This window comes from Podarcis filfolensis, assembly GCF_964270895.1.
Source record: "Podarcis filfolensis genome assembly, chromosome: 5".
NCBI classification, from domain to species: domain Eukaryota; kingdom Metazoa; phylum Chordata; class Lepidosauria; order Squamata; family Lacertidae; genus Podarcis; species Podarcis filfolensis.
The window spans coordinates 96540356-96561256 of NC_139608.1; the positions used below are offsets into that span (position 1 = coordinate 96540356).

Below are 20901 nucleotides of genomic sequence, written 5' to 3' on the forward strand. Positions count from 1 at the left end.
AGGCACAATTCTGCCCCTTTTAACGCCCACTGATTTCAACAGGAAATGCTCTGTTCCCTTCCACTGAAATCAAATAGGACTTGTAAGTGCTTAACTCAGGTTGGATCAAGCCAATTTTTCCCTGCTTCAAATAAGGGTTCTCCTACTTGAGAACTTGCTGGTTCAGATGGGGCTGCGACATTTAGTCAATTCACTAAATCAATCAATAAGCTAGGAAAGGGTTAATGGGGCAGCAGATTTGACATTTTTTGAACTATTTTAGTGCATATACTTCTAAAAGTTGCATGTGGCAGGAACCATTTTTGAAGAAACATTGCCTTCTCTCACACACAGAAGATAATGCATTTTCTAAGACAGCACCTGCTGTTCCCACCTGTCTGTAGGATGACAAAGAAAACATTTCCTTGTCAAATCTCTTGGTTTCATTGTTACAACTGTAATCCTGTACCAGTTTACCTTGTAGTAAGCCCCTCTATGAGCAGGTATGGAATTCCATTGCCACAGTTTTTAAGTGACCAATGTCCCCATATTAGGTAGCTCATTAAGCTTTCAACCATCAAGTCATAAGCTGAAGCTCAACAGTCCTTGCCCCCCCCAGCATAGTTTTCACCTACAATGTTGAAATGATAGCTGCATTCAGACATTAACCACGCTGTGCATAAACTGTGTGCTGGTGCATGCAGTTCAAACTCTTGTTTTTTGCCCCCTTCCTCCCTTGAGCAGGAAAACAAACAGAATGGCTCACTTAGCGTTACGTCCACACCAACGCTCATTGAAGATAAATGAACAAACAGCCATGACCTAAAGCTGACGTCACAGTTTGGGAGAAGCAAATCACAAACACTGGCCTGAATGGAAAACTAAGCCAGCCACTCTTTGGTTTGTTCACCTGCTTGATTGGTTTACTCCTGGTAAAACTGTGAGAACTAGCAGACAGTTCATGCTCAGTACAGTTAAACAAGTCACATCTTGTGGCCTCGCACTAAGTCTGACTGTGGCCAATGGTGGAGAGTACCATTAAACTCAGTAGAAAGACCTATAAGCAAGTGGTTCCAAGATTGTGGCCTTCTTTAGTAATACTTCCTCCAGTTTAATCACTGCAAATTATTCCTATACTTCTAATTTGAGCATATTCTTTCTACTGCATATTTTTGTCCTTTTGTAATTGCTTCAATTGTGATTATTCTTGCTATTCTATTCTATTTTACTTTCTTAGCTCTGGAGATTAAAAGAAGAAGGACACAGCATCATATGGCTGAATGGCATAAAAAATGTAAAAAAAAGAAGTGAGAATACTCTAATTAGCAAATTATCACTCTTTTCAGTAGATTTTCAAAGCTTTTGAAAAGAGATTAGCTGCTTTGTGCTTTAGTACAGGCTTTTGCTATCAGATCGAATGCTTAATTCTAGAGCCATAGGAGTGTGGCATACAAAAGGTAGCCGCGATTGCATAAATACAATGAATACAAAAAGATCTGCCTTGCCCCAGAATTAGAGTTAATGGTTCTGGTGCAAAGCTCCAGGTGCAGAGTGGTGGAACTCCTGTACAGGTGAGCTGCCTCTGTGTCAGAAGTGCCACTGGAACTGCATGCAGGAGGCTGCTCCTGATGCTGAAATCTAGGAGTTTCATGCATCTAGAAAGCTTCTCAATCAGGCCATCAGTGTGCAATGACAATCCATTGTAAGCAGGGCTGGCCTGCCCGTGAGGCAAACAGAAGCAGCCGCCTTGGGTGGTGGAATCCTGCAGGGCAGCACCTCCATGCAGGCCTCACCCATGCCTGCTGCAAAAGCTTGCCTGAAGCCACACCATCATGTGACCCTGGTGAGTCTTGGGGGGCAGCAGGGAGGGCCACCCCTAGTTGCAAGTAAGGGTGTGGTCTCCAGATCCAGCAGAACTTAAGTGGGATTTTTATCGAACCAATGCAAAGGCCCAATTTGTGCATCCAAACTACGACACAGCTTCATTGTCCAACTCAAAATGCAAAGGTAGCTTAACAATGCAGAGAATTATGGCTAAGATGCAACTGGTCATACTTTGACTCTTTGTGCAGAAATGTGCCAAGAGACTACACAGCTATGGGAAGTGAACATTCAGCCTACAGAGTGTTCATCAGCTGATCTGAACAAAATATCAAAATAAAAGATGTTGAACGTAGCAGGTGTTGATAACCAGGCTGTGTTGAGCTGCGCTTTGAAATAAAAAAACAAAAATATCCGAACCTGGTCTTTTTAATAGGGTGCAGAACCCCATCGCACTCTGCAGCTTATTTTTTTGCTTTTGAAAGAGCACAGTGGACTAATTTTCAAAGGAGAGGGGGAACCAATTAAAAAAAATTCACTGGTCAGGGATGAGAACCACAAAGAGCAACACAGTCCACCCACCACACATAGTGGACTATCTGAAAAGTGATCACCCCTGTGGGTTGTTACGGCCTTGGGACTGCAGCAACAGTTTGTGTGTCAGACATTTATTTATGAAGAGTTTCACAAGAGTTAATGCCAGCTTTTTTACAGAGAAGAGAGACAGAAACTTAAGTTGAAGAGATAACAGGAAATCTCAATGCAAAACAATCCACATCAGGTTGAATGACCGAATAAATTTACATTTACCTTGCGAAAATCAGTTTTATTCAATTTCCCACTAGCTTGTTTGCTAAAGGCAAGAAAGCCATCTCTAACAGTAGCTTCCTGCTGCAGGATACTTTCCCTCAGCCTTTCAATTACTTCATCAACAGATCTATTCTTAGCAAATTTGTAGGCATAGTCTTCAATCTGTTTCATTCTAAAATTGGAAGATTGGCAACAAAGAGAAGCATCTTAAATATGGTACCATAAAATATCTGATTAAACATTAATGATCTGTATTTCTGCAATAATAGAGAGCAGACGCCCACCAGAAGCTGTGCATAAAGCAGCAGTTGTTTATAAAACTATAATTATCAGCTCCTCAGATGTCAATGGCTACATGGTCCATTTGAAAAGAGAACCAGTGAAGAGTCAACTTTGACAGTGAATCCCAGAGTTGTGAGAGTCTCTAACTGGTGTAATGTTAGAGACTGGTTGATGTTCTCTTGAAAACAGCACTTTATCACTTGACCTAGACCTCCCAGCGCACACTGATGTGCACCCAGAGCTTTGTGCATGTAGACAGCTCCATTCATTGAAGCAAAGGTATCTGTATTACAAAGAAATGCACACATGGACTTATGACTCTCTAAAAATAAACAAAGTAGACCTTGAAGGTTAGCAGAGTTTTGTTTGCACATCTTGGACATGGACATGTTAGCCAGTTTAGTGGGTTAAGAAGTTGGCATATGCCATGGAAGGCTTAGAGGGCACACCTGTCAGGTTTCCTGAATCAACTCAGATAAAACCCAGTCTAGTGTCACCTACTGACAAAACTAAAAAGGGACACGGGTGGCGCTGTGGTCTAAACCACTGAGCCTAGGGCTTGCCGATCAGAAGGTTGGCGGTTTGAATCCCCGCGATGGGGTGAGCTCCCATTGCTTCGTCCCAGCTCCTGCCAACCTAGCAGTTTGAAAGCACGTACAAGTGCAAGTAGATAAATAGGTACTGCTCCGGCGGGAAGGTAAATGGCGTTTCTGTGTGCTGCTCTGGTTTCACCAGAAGCCGCTTAGTCATGACCCTGAAAAACTGCCTGCGGCCAAACGCTGGCTCCCTTGGCCAGTAAAGTGAGATGAGTGCCGCAACCCCAGAGTCGTTTGTGACTGGACTTAACTGTCAGGGGTCCTTTACCTTTACTGACAAAACTATAGAATGAAACGATCCACACAATATGTGTGTGCATCACAGTGAATTATTTTGCCTGCAACAGCTATACCAACATGGAAGAGCTGCGTTTTGGTGGGAGGCTGAAGCTCTCCCATTCAGTAGATCTGATGTTCTCCACGATATCTGCTAAGACACTGTGCAGAACAGAAATAAGCATAACCATAATACACTCAGCCTAAACCTATCAGCTACCAGCTCAGCGTTCAGGTCTTTATAATATTCATGCTGCACATGGAAGTGAGGGGCAGATGGGGCTCGTCAACCTGGGAAGGTTGCCTATCTAGGAGGAGAACTCTGATCCTAAACCTCTGCTGCCTTGCGGGATAGCGTCAGGAGAAGAAAGGGATAAGGAGTAAACCCTACATGAATTCGGAGTGCAGTCCCTAAGATGGTTGGGTGATGCCTTGTACACCTTATTCCTGCAACTCTTGCAGCCAAGCTGGTGCCCAACATCTTGCTCTGCTTTCCTTTGGACCCCATCAGTCATCTGGGCAGCAGGACTTCCATACACACTGCCCAAGTTTGAGCCCTGGGGAGGTCACTTTGGTGCTTCACTTCGGTGAAGTTTGACTTCACCCCCGTGGGCACACGCCATTCTCTCTTGAGACAGACAGATGCTAACAATAATATTCATCTCTTTTGGTTTTCCTAAAGGATTCTCTTACGCTATTCCATCAGGAAGAAGCATAGATCCACAGGAAGGACATCTTGCATGGATTTAATCACTGTGTAGCGCCAAGTGGTTTTGAGGCTTTTTGTACATGAACAACGTACGTACACACAAACACCAGTACTCAACATTCTGGCACACCAAGAAATAGAAGCCTGGGTGAGTGCTATAGCAGCAGGCTTAATTCTCAGGTACTGAGCAGCCCTCATTATGTTCCTAAGTTCAGCTCTTTACTTTGTCCCACATAGGTGAGCAGGTGTGTCTCACTTCTATGGAGAAAAGTAAAGCACTGAACTGTGTTGCACTGCAAACAGAACCTAACCCTTGTCCCTGATATCTCTATCACATGACCATGCCAAGAGCATCTATGAGGATCCTTGTAAATTCCTTTCACATGCAAGTCACCCATCATTATTAGAATTGGGGGGGGGGGAGAGTCATGAAACTGCCTGGCAGGAGACTCAGGACAAAGTAATTGTGTGCACAACACAGAATTCGCTGAGGGACTTGATTGCCACAAGATGTGGTGGTGACCAATGGCTTGGATGCCTTAAAAGGGAAAGCAGACACACAAGGGAGAAGCTGGAAGTTCTTTTTCAGACAAAACATAAGAAGGTCAAGAGAAGCCTTAAAAGTTTTGATAAGGCAAAAAACCCAAAACAAACAACAACAACCCACCCATGGTAAGTTTCACATACTTTGTTTCTCTGTATTTGGCAGTGAACGGTCTCCATTCGCAATCATGTACACAGTACCTTTCTGAAAAGTCCGCCTGCTTTTTTTCTTCTCTTTGACTTCCCCGGGATGAAGGGATGCTAGCGAGAACAGTTAATTCTTTTGGCAAATCGGCAACTCCTAAACTATGTAAGAGCATCCTGTACAGGACCCCTTCTGAAGTGTCATCTTGATATTTCTGGTATAATCTGGGGAAAACATATTTAAAATAGTTAGGCCATAATATTTTCTCTCAGTGTCCATCTGTGTGGCTCCCTAGGGTTCTTTTGGTCAGGTTCCAAGAAGGGTTAATCTGCCTCGGCCTGTGACAGAAGAGATAGGTAAACACTAGCAGTTAGGACTGAGATTGCTATCATTCCTTAAGATAATGGGAGGTCAGAAGATGCTCAGATGATTGCCAGTGCTAGCAACCCATAGCCCAGGGGTCAGCAACCTTTTTCAGCTGTGGGCCGGTTTACCGTCACTCAGACCATGTGGTGGGCTGGACTATATTTGGGGGGAGGGAATGAACAAATTCCTATGCCCCACAAATAACCCAGAGATGCATTTTAAATAAAAGGACATATTCTACTCATGTAAAAACACGCTGATTCCCGGACCATCCGCGGGCCGGATTGAGAAACCGATCTGGCCCTGGGCCTTAGTTTGCCTACCCATGCCATAGCCCCTACTCTTTTCTTCTGCTTTGAGAGGCAATTCTCACCTTAGTAAACCGAGGGATAACTTCATGGGTTGCACTTTTTATATCTGGGATGGTCTCCTGAGTCTGAATTAATTGCCTTATAATTTGGATAAATGCTTGTTTTTAACCTTAAAATCTAGTTGATAGAGAAAACATTGTGAATATTTTAAACAATGATCCAGACTACTGCCTGGATCAAAGCAGGTAACAGCATTTTGCTCAACACAAAATTGGCAATTATTTAACTATCCTATAAACACCGCATGGTTTGAATTTTGTTTATATTATTACAGCTCTGAAAATTATGTCAGAAAATAACTTTAGATTTTGTTTTTATGTAAGAAAACAATATCCTTGGTTATTACATTTAAAAGCAAAAATTAAAGTTGAGAGGTGAGCAGAATTACAATTGAAGATAGCTTTACAATGAAGCATTGTAAGAACAAGGTACGTTGGAGTCCAATTCAAACAGAAGTCCCCCTTGCAAAAGTGCCATCTACAAGTCAGTAAGAATGTTGAGTCTAGACATATGAAAAAGTCAGAAAGTTATTTGTTCTTTTTTCTCATTGCCAAAAATCTTCTTTTGAAACAGGATTCAATGAATGTTCAGTCCCTCTGTCTGGTTATGAAACCTCCTGCACATGCTTTGCAGGGGGTTGGACTAGATGACCCTCAGGGTACCTTCAAACTCTACGATTCTACAATTCTATGACAATCAATTCCAGTGTATTTAATGAAGTCACGTCAATTTGACTTATGTGAAAATGTTGCAGCGTGGATCTGGAATCCCTTGTCAGTTCAGTGTTTGCAAATGAATACTGCCATCCACTGTTCCATGGAGTAATCTGATTAATATTGACAAAGGCAACACAAATTAAAATCCAGACGGACAGAAATACAGCCTTTCTTGAATGTGCTGGTCAGTCACTTCTCTCTGAATCCTGATAGTTTAACTTAGTTGCTGCCAAACAACATTAAAGACTGGCTATGAAGTTAAAAGACAACCTGGGAGCACCCAGTAATCATAATCGTCAATATATTTTATTGATGTGTGTGTGCATGTTTGTCCGTATATACATACGGAGCTTTAGCTAACTACCTGAATAAACAGGATATCATATTTTTGTGCCTAAAGTGCCCAGCACCTGGCACCAGACCTATATATGGTGTGCAGCAGGGCCACTGTAAGCTACGAAGGAGAAGGAATCACAAATTCAAGTAATGCAGCTGGATAGCTCAGTTGGTTAGAGCACGGTGCTGAGAACCCCAAGGTTGCAGGTTTGATCCCCAGTAACAGACAACTGCCTCTTCCTGCATAGCAGGGGGTTAGATTAGATGTTCCTCAGGGTCTTTTCCAACTCTATGATTCTACAGTACCATAACCAATAATGGATAAGCTCCAACTACATTCCTGTTAGGCTATTTGTCAAATTGCTTAACCTAGAACGCAGCAGAAAGTCTGGAACCGGGTCCAGAGTTTAAAGCTAAAACACCCAACCAGCAGAACTTGTCATGCTGTCCAATCCTGCAATGGATATATCATATGTATCTTGCAGACAATGACCTGGTTTGCATGTCACACTATGACCTAGCACAAATACGAAAGCTCCCAAGAAAGAGCCTTTTTTGCTGCTGCACCGCACTGAACTAAGCCAAGGTTTGGCTGGGTGTGCTGTCTGAATCCAGGCTCCTGATAAAGCTCTCTCTAGACTAACCATGAGCTGTAACCAAAGTCTGACACCTCGTGGATAGTCTGGAGGCAGTTTAGCTTTCGACTTAGTGCAGTATGTGAACTGTGTTTTACCTCTTTGCTTCCCAAGGAGGTCAGCCTTAATTTTTCAAAAGCAGTCTGCTACTGCAGCATAATTATGGAGAAATGTACGGGGGAGAACTCAAGAATGAGAGAGGGATTGTTTCTGTGTTTGGGTTGGTCCTTTGTCCTTGTCTAAAGCATTTCTACTCTCACCTCTCCTTCTTTCTCTGCCCAAAATATTCGTAATTCATCAAAAACCTAACTATTGCCCTTATAGAGGCATACCCAATTTGTAGAACACAAGTACCAGGCAGGCCATTGAAGTTCACAGGTTCACAAATCTTGGGGACTCTTGAAAGCCTAATTCAGTGAAGAATTCCAAGCTCCACATTAGTCATCCTGCCAGCCCCTCAGTTCCCAAGGCACATTCCTTCCCAAGACCCCCCCTCCATCTTCCAAGTATCCTTCTCACCTTCCTCATGTTTTATATGTCATATCGCAAATCACTTTGGGATGCTTTATGGGAAGTGATTGATAAATGAAATAAATAGTAACAATAATCTAGTTTGACCCTAACTAAAGAGTGTAAACAAAAATTTTTTTTTTCTTCCAGTAGCACCTTAAAGACCAACTAAGTTAGTTCTTGGTATGAGCTTTCGTGTGCATGCACACTTCTTCTAAAGAAGAAGACTAAAGAGTGTAAAGCTTAGTTTCCTGGCTATATGTCAGAGAGAGAGTTGAGCCATGGGTAGAAGTGAATCTTTATGTTCAACTTGTAGCCACTCAAGTCAATAGAAAATGACTCAGTGAAGTAAATCGTGGCTCCAGTGTCATTAAAGGTAACATTTTTATGACTAAGTTAGTTCTTGGTATGAGCTTTCGTGTGCATGCACACTTCTTCTAAAGAAGAAGACTAAAGAGTGTAAAGCTTAGTTTCCTGGCTATATGTCAGAGAGAGAGAGTTGAGCCATGGGTAGAAGTGAATCTTTATGTTCAACTTGTAGCCACTCAAGTCAATAGAAAATGACTCAGTGAGGTAAATCGTGGTTCCAGTGTCATTAAAGGTAACATTTTTATGACTCTCACACCCCCTCCTTTGTCGTATTTGTGCCAAAGACTGAGATAAACAGATGGAGCAGGTAGGCCGGCTCTGGATGAGATTAAAGCTATCAAAATACAGCTCAAAACAGCGGCAGACAGGTGAGGAATTAACAAAAAACAAACAAACCCAATAACTGGAGATAGAACAGCAAAAAGAGCAAAACACACATCAGAGCCTTTTTTTTTCATAAAGTGCCCCCACACAAATTAATCCTATTTTGGTAGCAATGCTGAAAGCAATTGATTGTGATGGGATGCTGAGACTCGTTTGGGCAACTGGGAACTGGGCTCCCATGGGAACTCAGAAATGGATGGATGGATGGATGGATAGCTACAAATGCTCCGCTGGAGCCCAACAGCAAGAACCAAAAAGTTCCAGGGTCAATGTGAGGATGCATCAATAGCATAAGCGTTTCTACTACATGCAGCACTTGCAGCAATCTAAGCTAATGCATCAGCCAAATTGCCAAGAAGGTCAGAAGGCAAACTCAAGCAAGGTGGTGGGGACTGTGTGGTATGGCTATCTGCAGAAAAGGTGTCACCTTGAAGTCTCCTTCAATGGCTTGGATAGGGGACGGCCTTTCCTCAGACTGACATTAAGCTTCCCCTGGCCAGAGGCTCATCTTGTCTTGTTTTCTGTAATTGACTACATTGGGAAAATCAACGAACACCTAATTTTAGTCTTGGATGAGATTTGTCCCTTCCAAACAGGGCTTTACTGAGTCCGTGGGAAAGCTTTGTGCATGAGTGCTGCACCTATGCTTAGGCTAGATAAAGCTCTGGTTTTTTTCAAGTGTGCGCATGACATCGAGAAGCCAAGAAATTAAACTGCCTAAGAAGGAGTTTCAGAGCTAAGATTAAAATGGAAAATGAAAAGCAAACCAACAACTTACGCGATAAAATGGTCATCAGTTAACGAGGGACAGTAGAGGAGAAGGACTTTTCGGAAATTATTTCTGCTGATAATGCCGTTATTTCGAGGATCAAATGCCTGCAAAGCTTTGCTGAATTCATTCCAGTACCCTTTGATCTGCTCAGTTAGGACATCTTCTGCCTAATATGCAACCATTTTGATGAGGAAATTCAAATATTTACAAACGGTTGAATAGATAATTATGCATTTAAGTACTTGGAAAATCTTGATTTACTGTTCAAAAAGCTTTGTGTTACTTACAATGTGCCACGCTTCAAGGACAGAAGTTGGCTTTTTTGCCTTCTTTGACCCATTAATCATTTTTGAATCTGTCTAATTGGGTAAAAAAGCACTTGAATTACAACCTTTCCACCATACTATTTCCTAAATGCAGCACAAGAGCAAAGGCAACAGATTTTTGTGTTTGAAAATTAAGTAGAAAGTAATACATTTTGTAATATACTAGGAAAAAGAAAAGACCACAGGGATACAAAAATGAATGAAATAATGCCATGATTCTACGATTGGCCTCTGGTGCCCCCTCCCACCTGCTGTGCTCACACAGAAAATGTGGATAATGGGAGCCTGAGTTTCCATGAAGCACTCAGGAATATGTGCCAGGTTGTAACTCCTTATGCAGCTGCACAGCCACTTGCTGTTTTGGGATGCACACACAGAACTGTGTGGCAGATGACTGGCCCAGAAAGTGTGCAGAGGCTCTCAGCCAAACCAGCATTCAGCTCAAGAACTGAAGAAAGGCTCCCAGGCAAATGCATCGAATCAGGAGTTCCAACTTGGCCCCATGACCGTGAATGCCATGCAGCATGCATTGCCCTGGCACTGAAATTTGTGGGTGCCGGCCCCTTCATGGGGAATTTTTAGGGTGCTTGGGCGCCCAGGGAGCTGGCACCTATGAACCAGATTGCATCCTTTAAAAACAGTTATTGAAAACAAAGGGAAGGAATTCAACACCATACTACTATGTTTTTTCAGTCAGTGCAAGCCTTTCTTCTTGACAGATGGAGCTATCCTCCTTTTCCTGATCTTGTACGCTGTCCCAACCCTTTAGAAGAAATTTTGGGGAGGCAGGTGGGGAGGAGATGGGTTTTTCCTTCTGCTGGGCTTAGAATGGCTCAGTCAGCAACAGCCCCACTCCTGCATGGAGTCAGGATCTGGAATACTTTATGCTGGCTTGCTTTACATCAGCTTCTTGGGTACAGGATTGCTCCCTTAGTGTAAAGGACAATGTGCTTGAGGGCATTAGAAGTGAAAACTACTGTGCTGATCTGAGTCTGAAAGCATTGGGGAGCCAGTGCAGAACCCGGACCAAAGGTACCTCATGTTGTTAGAAGCCTTGTTCAGGAGATGGGCTCCATGCCACACTTCCATTCTCCAGGAGCAGCTATTTTAAGGGGGGGGAGCACCGCAGCTGCCTCCTTGGTTTAGGAAGTGTTGGAGCAAAGCATTTGCAAGGTGGGGTATGCAAACTGAGAATTGTCTCACGCTGCATCTGATCTTCTTAAATGCTCTTGCAAAAGAAATGGTGGTGCTTTGGTGCACTGATTCCTCTGCCAGACTTAGGCAAATGACTGTCTCTGCTGTTCCCTTGCTCCTTGGCCACCACCAAGGGGCAAGGTGAAAATCTGCCATGTGCTACAGCCTTTCATACGTTTATCCAGCTCAGGCTTCATGTGACTCAGTCTTAGAAGTGTTAAACAGTAGGAATATGTTAACTGCTTTGGAAGCAAATAACAATTCAGGAACAAGCATTTGAAACAACTTTAACTTCCATTAAAACTAGATTTCTTTTCAATAATTTAGCTATATTCAAAGCACAAGATTCTACTGAAACTTGTTTGAATCTCTCTCTCTCTTATTCTCATACACAGGTTCTAGTGATAATAAATGCTCAATCTGTAATTGCATTTGTAATAGCTTCTAGTCAAACACAATAAATAAATGATTGATTGATAAGAAATGCTTACTAGTGATTCCTTTTCTTCAAACAGATTTAAAAATTTATTGTAGCTGAGCTGCCCAGTGTGTTCTGGGTCAATGATCTTGGTTAGTTCTTGAAAGTCATCATCACTTATTCGGAACATGATGCAATCCAAAATGCGACGGAGCTCATTTCTTGTAATTTTTCCATCCTGATTCTGGAAAGGTGCAGAATGTATAAAAGAGCATTTAGTCCTATTTTACTGGGCAGTGACATTAACCTCTTTAATTCTCCTGTACTGTATTTAGGAGTCTTTATTCTGGTTTAATTTTTGTTTTACTGTTGCTTTAAATGGATAGTTTTATGCTTCTGTCCGCATTTGGAACTGATTGAAAAGTCACTAATCTCTAAATAAGTGACTATTCTACCTTTTGCTGGCCAATACCACTTGAAATATATATGCCTGAATACCAGTGTTTCCAGGCTGATTTTTTTATATATATAAAAAATCACACTATTTCTTGCTCTTAATATTCTTATCATTGCATTTTTCTCAAAGTGTGTACATGGGATCTTGCTAGGGCAATGTAGAAGACATTCTAGGGTATCATCTAACAGTATGACCCTAGACAAGTTACTCAAAAGCAAGTCCCAATGGGCCAATGAAAATATTTTTGATGAGCAAATCATGCAGTCATAGGCCAGTCAAATAAGAAGACATAGAACAAGTACACTAAATGGATGCCATGCACGCTACACTACAGCTTACTATTGATAAAACTACAACACACTATAAACAAATGTGAAAATATGCTGAGAAATGAATGTTCAGCAACTGATATATAACATTGCTTGTCAAAATTGACCAACAGACAGGACTGAATCTGTGCCAGGGCTCAGTAGGGTGAGTCCCAGCATCTGTTTTCAATCCAAGGGCTGAATCCAGCATCTTTCTTTCTAAAAATTAAGCACCACCGACAGTTTAGAGGTGTTAATTTCATAAAACTCTCTTGATGGAAATAAGGGTATATAACAATGCACAGGAAACCATGTACAAGGGTGGCGTGGGAACCATAAAATGCCTGTGTACTCATTTAGATACAATTCCCCTAATCACAACTTCCTCCTGTTTTTTTTCCTCATCAGTGCTCAGCTTGGAAGACAAGCTGGCTGGCTGCAATAGGAAGACGGCAGGGCAGGGTTGGTGATACGGTAGCCAGCCAGGCTATGAAACAACTTGATCATGGGCAGACGTCCTCCTTTATTTCATCTGAAAGCACAGGCAGGCTGCTGTTGCCAGTTCACCTGCATCCTGTGCTTAGCACGGTATCCTGTTCTGCTGGGGCTTGGAGCCTGCAAGGGATGTGCAAAGGACTATCAGGGGCCAAGCAGATCAGGACCATGGCCAGCTCCCACTGGGTCCTGGCAGCTGAATGAGAGAAGATGCTTTCTCAACCAGGGACCAGAGTCATCAGAGGGCTTAATAATCCTGGCATGGCCTTTGCTTCCTGTAGCTCTGACCTACTGTAAGAGCCGTGGCAACATTTAGCTTATTCTGCAGTTGCATGTTCCTGTGCGGTTGCACATCTGGAGGGAATGCAGGGAAGTCCTCTTCCGATTCTGAGACAAGTGGGAGAGTCACATCCTCAGGCTGGGACTGCGTAGGAGATGCTATGGGTTCCCCTTCAAGTGGAGCATTTGTGTTTACACATCCTCTAGATCCAAGGCCTTCGAGTGCAAACGGGGGACCCTGAGGCAGGGGGCCTACCATGGCGCATGTGAGGGAAATGTTGTGATGCAGCCAAGGGGGGAGAGAGCTGGAGACAAATGCTTTCCTTTCGTGCTGCATCTGGGAAAGGAGGAAAATGAAATTCCCACCCACCTACCCTCTCTGCAATGCTGCTTTGTAGAAATCAGGGAGGAAACTGATCTCATTGTCTCTGCCCAGTTGTGGCTCCAACACTACTCTCCCGGTGGCTATTTTCCCTCCCCTGCTCCACTGAGATACTTGGAACAATGCTAGTACTTGATAAACCACTTCACGTTTGGTTTTTCTTTCCTACAGAGAGCCAAAGTGACTGTAATAATACAGCAAACAAATTTATTCATAGTTAAGTTTTAATATATTTATTTTCTAACCAATGGTTCTAAACCATTCCTGTGCTTTAAAACCATTTCCCACAGAGGCTGATGTTATTGCATTAGTTCTGGAGATGAAGCCTATGCAGGAGGAAAATAGTTACGCTGTTAGAGAAGTGATGTGTGGAAATATCCACCATCTCATGAGCAGGTGAGGAATGGAAGGGCTATTTCACTCAGCCCATCAAGCCGTGTTCCTCAGCCTCGTTCCAGACTCTAAGCTATAAAAGAGACTATCCACCTCTACCTGTGGCAGCCTTGGGGGAAATGCTGCGCTTCCTTGTGAAAGCCAGCTGCCGATGTTTTAGTCCAAAAGGGGCCGTGTCCCAGTTTACGCTTTGGGAGTAGCAACAAAAAGGAGGAGGGATGTAGCTTTGCATGCAAAAGGTCCTATTTGCAAACCCTTCTGTCTCCAGGTAGGGTTGGGTAAGGACTCCCTTTCTGAAACTTTGGAGAGCCATTGCCAGTTAGGGTAGACAGTACTCAGCTAGATGGACAATAGCTGCACTCAACAGGAAACCAGCTTTTAGGTAAGAACTGAGCCATTTGTTTGGACCACTCAGCTTTGCTTGGCAGGGCACACCAAAACAGTATTGTTTCCGAAATCTCAAACTGCACTTTTCTGGTACTGTGTTCAAAGTCCCAATTAATACAAAGTCACAGACTCTGAATGTTTGAAGTAAGTGTCTGGGCTTTGCCAAAATCTGACTATTAGGATGCTCGTCAGCAACCATTTATGCTAGAGTGAATCTAGCACAGGCATAGGCAAACATGGCCCTCCAGATGTTTTGGGACTACAGCTCCCATCATCCCTAGCTAACAGGACCAGTGGTCAGGGATGATGGGAGTTGTAGTCTCAAAACATCTGGAGGGCCGAGTTTGCCTATGCCTGATCTAGCAGATATGAGTTTGATCTCTGACACTAATGTGGCTGCAGCCGCCAATCACTTCCTCTGAACTTCTGCACTTGCACAGAAATAAAAAAGATGTACTGGCTAGATCACTTCCTGAGAAATATAATGTAGCCTTACAGACATCACCTTTGAACTATAACACCTGAACTGGAAAGTGGTTCACACTACCCAGAGACCGCTTCCCCACTGAGACCCACATATGCACAGGACTGCCTTAAGAGGGGGTCACTAGGTTTGTGGACAGAGAGCATTCATGCTGTCAACATTTGCGTGAACTGATGCCTCCACCTTGGGCCTGTCTGCATCTCTGCTGCAATTTGCAGTACAGACTAGCTCTGTGTGAGGGACCACCAGCTAGCATGAGCAAACCCTAAATTTCCTGCAGCCAACATTTTCTTTTATCTCAAATATCTCTTGTCTCCAAATAATTTTCTTCATTAAAGCCTTTAGCTCTCTGCAATTTCAGTGGGATTTTAATCTCTTGCTTGAATGAGGGGCTTAATCTACTATGCGCTCCCATTATCCACTGTGGTATGTGAAACTGCGAGTTCTACTTTGTAAATTGTTAGGAGAATTCTCTCTTTTGTGAGGGATTTAGTGCACAACTGATGTCGCCAGAGCTGGTGCAAAAAGAGACAGAAATTGCTATGTAAGTCAAGAATTGCAATCTAGCGTTTATATACAAATCTGTAATAAACATGCCACTAGGAATTTTGAAGATATGCCTACCGCTCATTTAGTTGCTGCCATCCAGACTATGAAAGCTTTAATTTGCTCTCTAGTTTATTATTTGCTTAGCAAATCCAAAGATATCACTCACACAATTTTTAAGATACAAAGTTGTATCTAGCAGCCTCCTGTTTTTGTGCTACCTCCACATGCATTTCCCCTCAAATTGCACTGGCCAGACTTGGCATGACATGCGTTATGAAATGCCGTACCAATCACTGGATGTGTGGCTTAAACTGTAACCTTGCAATCTTGCTTCTAGTTACACCTTACACAAAAGCCCCCTGAACTCTCTTTGTGCACCTATCCTAATTCAGAGTAAGGACACAGTTTCCTAGAGAGTTATCTCTGGGCTATCCTCGCCAATCGGGAATCACATGGTGAATGTGTTAATGGGGAAATGCTGCCAGGTGTGTCTGTGTGTGGACAGTACGGTCTCCAAGCTTTCAGCTCAGTTCTCCATTCTCTAACAGAAACTTTCAAATGCTTCAGATTTCAAACACACTGATCTACCTAAGTCAGATCAAAACAAATCTGTGGGATAAACTATGTTTACTCAACGAACAGGAAATTGGGGAAATGATAGAGGATAATGGAGAGCAAGTTGAATCTTGTATTGGAACTGTCCCCGGATATTTCAAACAGGGCTGGGTAAAATTCACACAGAAACCCCTTTGTGAGACCATTCCTCTCCCATGAATGGAGGTGGGGGGGGAACAGCAACATAGACTTTTGTGGGGAGCTGCAACACTTCTAAGGTAGCAGGAGGCCCTAATATTTTGACAAGGTGTCCAAGGATTTAAACCCCCCCCTTTAACACTCTCTTTAACAAAAGCAGAATCACTTTGAATACCGAATACAGGCTGGGCTATACTCTGCATCCTGGGTGGCGTGCTCTTTTAAAATGTGGATCAGTATGGCCCTGGGAAGGGAGCAGCCGCCATCCCCCCCCCCAAAAAATGTATCTGGGAATAGTGCGTCAAGTTTTTTAAAAAGCAAAAACAAAGCACAAATCCTCAGTCAACTTGTTGAAAAATAAGTAACCACGACCCCCCGACACACTTTCATATCCCTACCTGAAAGTTTTTCACCTGATCCCAAAGATTTACACAACCGTGCAGGTTTTCAACCTATCCCCAAAGCACTGAAAAGTGGCCCCTGTGAATTTTCAGCTTGACTTTTTAAAAAGTAAGTCTGAAGTCTTTTCATTCACAGACATGTAAAGAAAATTACACCAGCTCTTCAAAAATCTGTTTCTAACTTCCAGTGATCTGGCTGATGGCTACATTATAGAGTGGACTCTCTGTCTGGGGAGGGTGAGGACTCTCCTTCCTTGGAGCTTTTTAAGCCGAGGTTGGATGGCCACCGGCCATGTATGATCTAGTTGAGATTCCCGCATTACAGAGGGTTGGACTAGATGACCCTTGGATCCCTTCCAACTCCACAATTCTATGACTCTGTGATTCTATGATTAAGTTCTATGTAATGAAAATTATTTAACAAAAATCAGACAACTTTAAATGTAGCATATGAGACCGCCTGTGCTTTGGTTCTTGCTGTTTCACACTGAAGTATGAGGACCCCTCTCAGTCTAGGCTTATTAGTAGTATAAATTTATTTATACCCCACCTTACTTCCTGCCAGGGACTCAAAGTGGTTTACAGGTGAAATAAGAACAGCGAAATTCACAGGGCAGGGGGAATTATTAAAAAACAATTAAACATTAATATACAGATATAGCTATAGCTGGAGATATGAATGGTATATTAAAATTATACAGATAATTACAATGGAAACAGCACATCCAGCCCTTTCATTACAAGCCCTCAGTTCCCAAAAGCCTGTTGGAACAAGGAGGTCTTCACCAGCTTGCATAGGACAAGGAGGGAGCCAGTCTGGCTTCTCCAGGGAGGGTCTTCCAGAGTCTGGGTCCCCACCATGTGTGCCTATGAGGGAGGCAGGGCCAAGAAAAGGGCCTCTCCTGAAGGTCTCAGAACCTGGATTGGTTCATATGAGGGGAAATGATCTTTCAGATAGCTTGGGCCTAAGCCTAGGGTCTCCCAGAATTTCTATGGGCCTACTGCTGCATGGGTTATTATTACACATAATAATGCATCACTGTGAGGCAAACCCGGTGCAGCTAAAATATTGAGATGAGAATTAAAGATATATGAAGGGCCTCCCAGGGGAAGCAAAGAAAAGATAGGTAGCATTCATAAGCAACCGCTCTCACTCTGTCCAGCATAAGGAAGGCCTTCTTCAGAGATAAATAAGCATCTTGAATATGTCCATGCAGCTTCAAGAGAATACGGTCACTCGATACATCTTGGTCCAATTTTCTTATTCTGTAAGAAGAAGACAGCAACTTGAATTCACTCCTCAAAATGAGAACAAAGGAGGCATGTTAGGTGTTGAGACGATGTCTTAGGTAGCCATGTAGCCAAAGCTCTGCTTTGAACTTCTTAGGTAGCCAAAGCTCTGCTTTGAACTTCTAACTTGGGACTACAATTCCCATCATCCCTGACCACCGGTCCTGTTAGCTAGGGATGATGGGAATTGTAGTCCAGAAACAGCTGGCGGGCCAAGTTTGGCCATCACTGTAACCAGTATCTTGATCTGTATCTAGACAGTGCAGTGGAATAATGCTTTCGGGTACCATTGAGCCAGGAGTCCAAGTGCTGTGTCTGAGAGTGGGAGCCAGGATAGGGCTGTGTGAAGACATTCTTGTCTGTCCTGAATTGTCCAACACTCAGCTTTGTTGGGAGTCCACAAATTCTAGTGTTATGAAAGAGTGAGGAAAAAAACTTTTCTCTATTGATTCTCTCCATACAGATCAGAATTTTATACACTTTTATCATGTTGCTTCTTATCTGCCTTTTTCCTACACTAAAACCCCTAAATGCTGCAGCCTCCCCCCACGGGGCAGTTTCTCTATCCCCTTCATCATTTGGGTTGCCCTTTTCTGAAGCTTTGCCAGCCCTGCTACATCCTTTTTGGGGTGACAGTATTCCCAAATGTGGTCAAATGATAGGTTTGTCTAATCATGAATAAGTTTTATTTTTATTTTTTTATTGGCTTGTTACTTTTGATTTTGTTCTCTACTTCTTATGCATTAAGTCTAGATCATTATATAATAATACTGAATTTATCCTAAGTATAGTGAATTGTTTTTGTTCCCTTGTTCAAATGTATTTGTGTATGTACCGTATTTTTCGCTCTATAAGACGCACCAGACCATAAGATGCACCTATTTTTTGGAGGAAGAAAACAAGAAAAAAAAAATCTGAATCCCAGAAGCCAGAACAGCAAGAGGGATCGCTGCGCAGTGAAAGCAGCAATCCCTCTTGCTGTTCTGGCTTCTGGGATAGCTGTGCAGCCTGCATTCACTCCATAAGACGCACACACATTTCCCCTTACTTTTTAGGAGGGAAAAAGTGCGTCTTATAGAGCAAAAAATACGGTATGTTCTGTATGTATGTATGGTTTATATAACAAGCTGTTTTTTTCAAATGTTACGTATTTTTATCATAAGCTTATAGCTTGCTGCGGACTACTTTGGTCACAGCTGTGAGAAAAATGTCATATAAATAACTAAATATATTTAATGTCTACAGTAAGCTTATGCAATTGCATGAAAGCTAAGAACAGGGTCTCCAAAACACAGCCTCCGGGTGACAACCATATACTACAAAGCAGTGGTTTTCAAACTGTGTGAGGTTCTTGAGAAGCTTACTAGGGGTTCCTCAATGAAAGATCAGTAATGGTGGGCACATTCCCCTTTAACATGACTATGATGGCTGGGGCTGATGAAAAGTTAGTGTCCAAAGCATCTTGGGGGTGGGCACAACATTGGAGAAGGTTCCTGTAGGACAACTTGATTAGGATCAACCTTTCCTGATATTTCCCTGCAACAGGCAGATGCAGGAGTGTGTTGGGTGTTTTCCAGATCACACTACCAGTTCACACAAAGTAAGAGAGGACCCACAATCCTAAACAGGCACAGGGATTCCATAAAACATGGGGGTAAGCAAGCCAGTGATAGTAGAAAGTCTTAAAACCACTGCAGCAAATTATTTGAGGAACAAGGTTTCAAATTATTTCTTGGACTTCTTGAGACATGGGTAAACACCTCCTATGAAGTTTTAAGTGTTATGTATGTCTAAAATAGGAACGTGGGTGGCGCTGTGGGTTAAACCACAGAGCCTAGGACTTGCCGATCAGAAGGTTGGCGGTTCGAATCCCCGCAACGGGGTGAGCTTCCGTTGCTCGGTCCCTGCTCCTGCCAACCTAGCAGTTCGAAAGCACGTCAAAGTGCAAATAGATAAATAGGTACCGCTCTGGTGGGAAGGTAAACGGCGTTTCCGTGCACTGCTCTGGTTCACCAGAAGTGGTTTAGTCATGCTGTACGCCGGCTCCCTCGGCCAATAAAGCAAGATGAGCGCCGTAACCCCAGAGTCAGCCACGACTGGACCTAATGGTCAGGGGTCTCTTTACCTTTACCTTATATGTCTAAAATATTTAATAGAATGAACACAAGTACCACAGTTATGCTTGTGATGGAGCCAGGATTTGCTGTGGTCTGTTTTCAAGTGTATCGTCCGCGGCAAACACAAGGTTGGTACCCCAGCAGAACCGTGGGCTAAGAGCAACAAATGGAACCCCTCTCTTACCTGTGGTGTTTCCTCGCAGGAGCTGCCAGGCTTGTATCAAATGTCATGGGGTCTTGAAACCTGTCTAGAAATTTCTCCCATGCCATATTTTTGGAAATTTTTATTCCAAACCTGGTAAATTTTTAAAAAATGCACTTATGTTTAAAAATTGTATTATATCAATAAAATTACATGAAAATTATTAAAACTGAGTTATGAATCTGGACAGAATCTGTCATCTGAGTCTACATTGTCCTATGTGATGGTGGGGCCCTGAGGCAGTAGAATAGGTTTTACTACTCTTAGTTGGCATATTGCATGCTGCCTTAGCTGAAAACCACTGTGTTCAAGGCATTGGTCAGCAATATGAAAAGTTCCGTTTTGTTTTGTTTTGTGGTGGCAACTTCACTGACAATGCAGTTACTATCAACAAACATATGCATGCGAACTTTTGATAGCTGAACAAGGTTATCTTGTACTTGTAACTGTAGCAAGGGCTACAGTTGCTATACCAGTCTATGCTGACGAATAGCTCTTCTTTGCATGAATGGCACCTTGGCATCCAAAATATAAGCTGGATCTAACAGCAACTCAAGCTATGAAACTGTTCTTTAAGGAGGAAAGAGCAACACAGTCCAGAACCAGTGATATCTCCAAAACTATCAACTAACAGTAGCTTCAGCTACCCGTAATAAGTTTCCATTTATTAGCCTGGGCTCCGGTTCATCACCTCTAATCTTCTGATTCTGATGTAAAACATCACAGACAACTTCACCCAGTAGTTTCATGTAGGCATTGAATAGTACAGAAGACAAGATAGTACCCTTTGGAATACCATGGTACCAAACTCAAGCACCCCAGGACCACCTTCCTACTAGGGAGCAA

The 20901-nt window shown here is 42.8% G+C and overlaps 1 protein-coding gene across 3 annotated transcripts in view; it reads right to left on the reverse strand.

The window, feature by feature from the left end:
* Positions 1 to 20901, reverse strand: part of EFCAB6 (EF-hand calcium binding domain 6) — a 101226-nt gene that overhangs the window by 46882 nt on the left and 33443 nt on the right. For all 3 annotated transcript variants that reach the window (XR_014548613.1, XM_083615507.1, XM_083615506.1), the window contains exons 10-16: positions 20038 to 20148; positions 17601 to 17712; positions 11632 to 11802; positions 9908 to 9979; positions 9627 to 9787; positions 5218 to 5385; positions 2611 to 2782 (exon numbers count right to left, since the gene is read on the reverse strand). Coding sequence is in view for 2 of the 3 variants with exons in the window: in XM_083615507.1 (XP_083471633.1) it covers positions 2611 to 2782; positions 5218 to 5385; positions 9627 to 9787; positions 9908 to 9979; positions 11632 to 11802; positions 17601 to 17712; positions 20038 to 20148 (967 nt within the window). In the remaining variant the exon portion in view is untranslated. The remainder of the gene's footprint in view (positions 1 to 2610; positions 2783 to 5217; positions 5386 to 9626; positions 9788 to 9907; positions 9980 to 11631; positions 11803 to 17600; positions 17713 to 20037; positions 20149 to 20901) is intronic.